The sequence below is a fragment of the Octopus bimaculoides genome, chromosome 24 (assembly GCF_001194135.2).
Source record: "Octopus bimaculoides isolate UCB-OBI-ISO-001 chromosome 24, ASM119413v2, whole genome shotgun sequence".
NCBI lineage: Eukaryota > Metazoa > Mollusca > Cephalopoda > Octopoda > Octopodidae > Octopus > Octopus bimaculoides.
In genome coordinates this window covers 2,262,255-2,269,645 of record NC_069004.1, presented here as the reverse complement: position 1 = coordinate 2,269,645, position 7,391 = coordinate 2,262,255, and the positions used below count along the sequence as shown (strand labels likewise).

At 38.1% G+C, this 7,391-nt stretch overlaps 1 protein-coding gene across 1 annotated transcript in view; it reads left to right on the top strand.

The window, feature by feature from the left end:
- LOC106877523 (coiled-coil domain-containing protein 87) overlaps nt 1-6,872 on the top strand; it is an 8,448-nt gene extending 1,576 nt beyond the window's left edge. Inside the window, exons 4-12 of the mRNA XM_014926450.2 lie at nt 461-561; nt 1,449-1,515; nt 1,901-2,002; nt 2,528-2,659; nt 3,001-3,155; nt 4,320-4,365; nt 4,913-5,029; nt 5,180-5,283; nt 6,725-6,872. Coding sequence (XP_014781936.1) covers nt 461-561; nt 1,449-1,515; nt 1,901-2,002; nt 2,528-2,659; nt 3,001-3,155; nt 4,320-4,365; nt 4,913-5,029; nt 5,180-5,283; nt 6,725-6,872 — 972 coding nt within the window. The remainder of the gene's footprint in view (nt 1-460; nt 562-1,448; nt 1,516-1,900; nt 2,003-2,527; nt 2,660-3,000; nt 3,156-4,319; nt 4,366-4,912; nt 5,030-5,179; nt 5,284-6,724) is intronic.
- Nucleotides 6,873-7,391: the final 519 nt, after the last annotated feature.

Genomic DNA, 7,391 nt, shown 5'->3' with positions numbered 1-7,391 from the left:
ATCCCTCTCTCTCCCCTCCCACCAACCATCTGTCCATCCAGTCAGTCAGTCAGTTGGCTGACCAGCCTGGACCAGTTGCTACTCTTCCATGCCAGATGTCCCCTGTCTTCCCCAGCAGTCTTCCTATCCCCTGCCTGATCTTCAATGTCTTCCAAATGTTGATTGACATGATCCCTTCTTGGTTTGCCAATAATTCTATGCCACTGGTGCTAATGCTATCATATCTGGGCCTCCAAACTCTCCAGACAACTCAAAAAGAGAATCTTCGTAGCAACAATTAGTAGTGTGGCTGAGGGGGGAGGGGGGGTAGTTGTTTGAAATATATTATGCACAGCGTGATTGGACCTTCAAACCAGTTCCTACGCAACACTCAACCAATCACAAAAGAACAACATATGTACACACATGTACACATAAGGCAATGCTATATAAGTTTAAATGTATATTTTCATGTCTGAAGTCTGTTGCACAAGATGACAAGAGGAAGCTGGCCCAAGCAAAGTTACAAAGAACTATCCAAAGTCTTGAAAAGCTGCAACGAGAAAACAGAAGAAGTGAGAGGTAAGCAACACCTACCCTAACCACTACACCTCACTGAAATGCTTGTGACATAGCTTCCAGTGTATCTGGGTCCCTTGTGTTATTAAGGTGCTGGAAGGCTGCAAGCTGGCAGAATTGTTAGCATGCCAGGTGAAATGCTTAGTGCCATTTCATTTGTCACTACATTCTGAGTTCAAATTCCACTGAGGTCGACTTTGCCTTTCGTCCTTTTGGGACTGATAAATTAAGTACCAGTACGAGTCCCCCCTCTCTCTCTTGTGTCATGGCATATTCATGTTGTTGACAATCATGACTTGTTCCTCCTCCATTAATTGGTTAACACCCTCCCCCTAAAACTGAGCCAAAATTTCAAACCATTATTATCATTACTACTATTCTTACCATTATGATCATCTATTTTCATTCATCATGATCATCATCATCATCATCATCACCATCATCATCATCATTTAACGTCTGTTGTCCATGCTGGCATGGGTTGGATAGTTTGACTGGACTGGCACAGTGGAAGCCTGCACCAGATTCCAGTCTGATTCGGGATGGTTTTCTACAACTGGATGCCCTTCCTAACACCAACCACTCTGAGAGTGTAAAGGGTGCTTTTACGTACCACCGGCACAGATGCCATTTGCATTACACTGCGGTGCTTTTACGTGCCACCAGCATGGGTGCCAATTTGCGTGACACCGATATTTGCCATGATTGCACTTTTGCTTGGCTTGAGGGTCTTCTCCTCAAGCACGACATAATACCAAAGGTTTTGGTCATTGCCTCTGTGAGGCTGAACACTTGAAAGGAACTCAGCCACTTTGCATCATTATGATTAAAAAATAATTATTATTATTATTTTTTTTTTTTTTTTTTTTTTTTTTTTTTTTTTTCTGCAGGGATGTGAAAATAATTGAACCAATCTTCACCCAGCCTGATATTCGGACAATTCATTTCCAGAAAAAGGTGTTTTATTTTTTGGCTTTTGTCATTGTTTTAGTAACTGGATATTGGCAGTGCTGGTTTGTCAGCCAAATGCACACACAGTCTATCAGTCTCTTCTGTTGAACTACTAAGTTACAAGGATGTAAAAAAACTAATATCAGTTGTCAAGCGACGGTGGGGGTGGGGACAAATGTAAACACACCTGAGGCACCGTGCAGTAGGACTGAACCTGGAACTATGTGGTTGGGAAACGGGCGGGGAAACACGCACACACACTCTCTCTCTTCTTTTCCTTCTCTCTCTCTCTCTCTTTTTCCTTCTCTCCCTTTTTCTTTCTATCTCTCTCTCTCTTTCTCTCTCCCTCTTTGAATCTGTTGTGTCTTACGATCTCTTTTATTCTTAACAGGATACTGTTCGAATCTCCTCTGTACAAGTTACAGAGAGGTATTTACAGGTCAGCCCAACATTACAGATGTTCAAACCACAATACAATGAACTTCTTGGTGAGGTAAGTGACGGGAATCTGATATCCTGCTTAAACCCTTTTTACTTCTGGGAAGAAGTTGTCCATATTAGCCTGGCCTCTATCCCTTGACCTGTTCTACAGCATGGGAGACCGTGTGGGTTCGAGGTAAGGGCCTGACTTGTCATATGTTTCCTTGAGAAAGGTCTTCCTCTCCCAGGTTTTGGTGGTTCTAAATTGTCAGTGATGCTTTGGTAACTTGTCCTTTTATCTGAGTAGGGGTGTTGGTCCTGTGCAAACCCATTGTTACTTCAGGGAACAAGGTGGTCCTTATTAGTCTGACTTTTGTCCTTTGATAGTATGGGAGGCCCTACCAAGAGTTTGTGTCCTGCTGGCAAAGCTTTCAAGGTCATTGAAGCACACAAGCTACCATACCACAGCAAGGACTGGGACCTTATAGTGGGTCAGAACAAATACCATGAGGCATTATGTTCAATGCTCTAATGATTCTACTGATTGCCACGGGTAAATCTGTATCAATTTAGTCTAATCTGTTGTTTCATTATACAGATTCCCTCATCTATAGTTGAGGAAATTGATCAGGTAGATGATGAGAAGGCTCAGCTTGAAGAACTTTACGAAAATATAAATACCATTTTGGAAAAGTTTGAGAATAAGGAATCACTTGAATTACTTGCCAAGGTAATTTCTTTATTGCATTGTTATCCCCAAAATATGGATACATTCACATCATTGCACAATATATTTAAACATATACACGTATATGAGCATGTGGTTAGACAATTAACTAATTACTTTTTGACAAGCGTATGGACCGAATAGATATCTATCATCCTCTTTAGCTAGTATTTTAACTTATAGATAGATAGATACACACACACACACACACACACACACACACACACACACTTACGCACATACATGCACACACACACTGTCCTATAGTAATGAAGAATGCTCCAGTGTAATTTTATTTGAGCTTATTAACTGAAAATATCTTCAAACATAATGTTGTGTTACAGGATGAAGACATATTCGAGGCTCCTGACAGCTTGAACTTCAAATATTGTATCAACTCCAGTTCACTGAACCTGAAATCCCGAACAGTCAATGAGAATCTGAAGGTGTCGCAAGTGCCACCCTGGCAGGGTATGAAAAAAGGATTGTGGGAATTAGTGTATGTCATTTCTTCATTTCATTTGTTATTCTTGAGAATCTCAGAACAGAATGGTATTTACCGTACTGTAATGAGAATAATTTCCATGGCATTCTTCACAAATTTCCAGGTGTCGCTTTATAGGCACAGGCATAGCTGTATGGTTAAGAAGCCTGCTTCCAAACAATGTGGACTTGAGTTCAGTTCTGATGTGTGGCACCTTGGGCAAGTGTCTTCTACTATAGCCCCAAGGCAACCAAAATCTTGTGAGTGGATTTGGTCAAAGAACACTGAAAGAAACCCATCATGTGTATATATAAGTATGTCTGTTTGCCTGTATGTTTTTTCTTTGAGTTTAATGTAAATTCTCCAGAGAGTTCAAGCTGGTCGCTAAGAAAGTGACAAGACTTTTTGAGTTAAGACGATTCCCAGCGTTTGTAAATATATGGTTGAGTTGGTGTGTTGTTTGAACTGTCGACACATACACCCAAATGCGTGCCTCTATTCACCTAAGAATCTCAGATGGAGAATCTTTGGAATGTCTTACAGATCTTCACTGTGCCACTAATAGAATGGATTTGGAGAATCCACATCAGTTTCTTTTGCTCTTTCTCCATAATACTGAGTATTTCTAGATAAATTCGTGGTACATAACCTAATGTACCTATAACGATAGGTACAAATGAGACTTCATAATCAGGGTACAAAAGCTGTAAGTTCCATTAATTTGCCATGGATGTTCTCTTTTTCTTGGACTTTTGATTGTACATTCACATCTGCTGGGCAGCTGACCTCAACAACAGAGCATGACTTTGTTCCCTGTCTCACAGAACAATATCAGTTCTGTTATGTTCGCATCAAATTGATGTTTTTGTTGGAGTGTTCCACCAGTTATTCCTTGTTTTTAATGGTGTGAATACCTGCTGGTTCTGATATCCTTATTTCAAGATTTCTTGCCAATAGAGAAAGAACCAGTTTCTAACCTGGAGATCCAAGCCTCCTTCATTGGAATTTCAACATCAACAACAGGGTATTTTTGTATGTATGTATGTATGTATGTATGTGTGTATGTATGTACATATGCACACACAATTGCACACATGCATGTATTTATATAAGTATATATGTATGTATTCACACACATCGTTGACATGATAGCTATTGATTAAATATTGATTCATTCAGTCCACAGGCTCCTCGGAAATACCAGAAGACAACCATATATCCACGCGTAAGTTTAATTTCTTCTGTTCTAATAAATTCAAAATTACTTGAGGACCACAAAGACAAAGTTTGATAATCTAATAGAAGTGTTGTGAAGGAATTGAACCACTTACAATGAAACCATGTGAATCTGTTGTCAAGTGGTAAAAGGTAATGGTTACCTTCTCGAGTCATGCTGACTCACGAGGGCCGGTTTCCTGGTTTCTGAGGTGTATATATTCCCCACCTGGACAGGACGCCGGTCCCTCACAGGGTAACTCACTTTTGCCAGCTGAGTGGACTGGAGCAACATGGAATGAAGTGTTTTGCTCAAAAACACAACACATCGCCCGGTCCAGGAATTGAAACCACAATCTTATGATCATGAGTTCAACACCCTAACCACTAAACCACTGCAGTATTCGTTTATTATTATCATAATCATTATTATTATTATTACTATTATTATTATTATCATAATCATTATTATTATTATTATTATTATTATTATTATTATTATTATTATTATTATTATTATTATTATTAATTCTTAAGCAAAGTTTTAAATCTTTCAGCATCCCACGATTATGATGCAAGGGGAAGTGACAGACGTGAAAAAGCAGGGCGATTGGAAATCATGGTGGTTATCGTTTTTTGATGATAAAGACTGCCTCAAATATCTCAGCACGATGGTATGGTTCTTCTTCTTCTTCTTCTTCTTCTTCTTCTTCTTTTTCTCCTCCTCCTCCTCCTTCTTCTTCTTCTTCTTCTTGATGATGGTGACGATGTTTGCTTAATAGCTTGTTTTTCTTTTTTGTGTGTGTTTTTTTTATCTGTTTCAGGATTCAGATTTCCTTCATGTTATCTTCCATCTGTATGATGATGACGAGCATTTAGAAATCCGTAAATCAATAGAAGATCAGGAAAAAATGGCTGAGGTTTTAAGGTTAGTATTTAGATGAGGGTTTATTATTATTATTATTATTATTATTATTATAAAGGCAGCAAATTGGCAGAACCATTAGCATGCTGGGCAAAATGCTTAGTGGCATTTCATCCATCATTATGTTCTGGGTTCAAATTCTGCCAGGGTTGACTTCGCCTTTCATTCCTTTGAGGTTGATAAAATAAGTACTAGTGCTGATGCCATGTAAAAAGCACCAAGTACACTCTGTGGAGTGGTTGGCATTAGGAAGGGCATCCGGCCGTAGAAACCCTGCCACTACAGAAAATGCAGCTTGGTGCATCCCTTAGCCTTACTGACTCCACTCAAACTGTTCACCCTGCTCCAACATGGAAAGCGGATGTTAAATGATGACAGTGATGATGACGATGGTGAGTGTATACACATGAACTTAGGTCTGAAACCAATACTTCATGTTCAGTTGCATTCACAGTTACAAAGAAATTTTCGTATGCTTTAACCCATATATATACCCATAAAGAATTTCACTGTGTTTAGATTAAACGTTATGGTAAGCTTTCACAATCTGGAAGAGAAGGACACTATGCAACTGTTAGCTACAGGTTTCAACTATTTACTAAACATTTTGGGGGAGGGGATGAGTCGATTACATTGGCCCCAGTGTTCAACTGGTACTTATTTTATTAACCCTGAAAAGATGAAAGGCAAAGTCAACCTCAGTGGAATTTAAACTCGGAGCACAGCTATGGGCAAAATACTGCTAAGCATTTTATCTAGCATATTACTGATTCTGCTAGCTCGCTGCCTTCACCAGCTTAACCCTTTTGACAACAACCCAGCTGAAAATGCTTCTGGCTCTGTAGTACAAATGTCTTGTTTTATAAGTTCTGAATTAAAATCTTCCATCAAACCTTAGTCACAATTCATGTTCCTAACACTAACTTAATGATAACTAAGTTATTTTACTAAATTCTTTGTTATACTCAAAATTAATTGAAAGAAACACAGAGCATCTCAACAGAAATATGGTAACGAAAGGGTTAAAACACATGGCTTGTATAGTTTCATGAGAAATATGCTTTGCAGAAATTTAACCCTTTTAATACCAACCCGGCTAAAACCACTTCTGGCTCTCTAGTACAAATGTCTTGTTTTCAAAAGTTCTGAATGAAAATCTTCCACCAAACCTTAGTCACAATTAATGTTCCTAACACTTGCTTAATGATATCTAAGTTATTTTACTAAATTCTTTGTAATATTTAAAATTAATTGAAGAGTCATACAGAACATCTCAAAATAAATACGGTAACGAAAGGTTTAATAATGATAACATGATTTCAATAAATTCATTTCTAACTTGAAACAAAAGCAATATATTTCAAGATGAATATGGTAGCAAAAGAGTTTTAAAGACAATTCACACTTAGTTATATGCTAGAATTTTGGTATTTGAATGTTGCAGAGTGGAGAAAGAATTGGCTGTCGCTGAGGCTGAAAGAAAGGTAGACGAGCTGCGTCGTAAGAAGACCCAATATGAAGATGGCTTTTGGAATGCTGAGACCATACTCCTTGGCGGATTAGGAAGTGATCCAAGTAAATTATCTCCATGATACTTTTTATAGGCAATTCTTTCTGTTAGTTTCGTATGTGTATTACCGGTATAATGCCTCTCCCAAGGTTTAATTGTCTTCCTGTTAGGTTTTTTTTAACAGTAACTATATTTGGATGTTCATGCTAAAAGTGTTGCGATATGCGCATGTGTGTATGTGTGTTTGAGTGAATGTGTGTGTGAATATATATATATATATATATATGCATTCATATATATGTATATTTGTATGCTTGTGTATGTATATATATAAATATATATGTATATATATTATATATATACACTTGCTGGTGACACATAAAAGGCACCCACTACACTCTCAGAGTGGTTGGCCTTAGGAAGGGCCTCCAACTGTAGAAACCAAGCTAAATTCAGACTGGAACCTGGTGTAGCTCTCTGGTTTACCAGTTCCATTCGAGCTGTCTAACCCATGCCAGCACGGAAAGCAGACGTTAAATGATGATGATGATTATAAATATATATATATATACATATATATATATATATATATATATATATA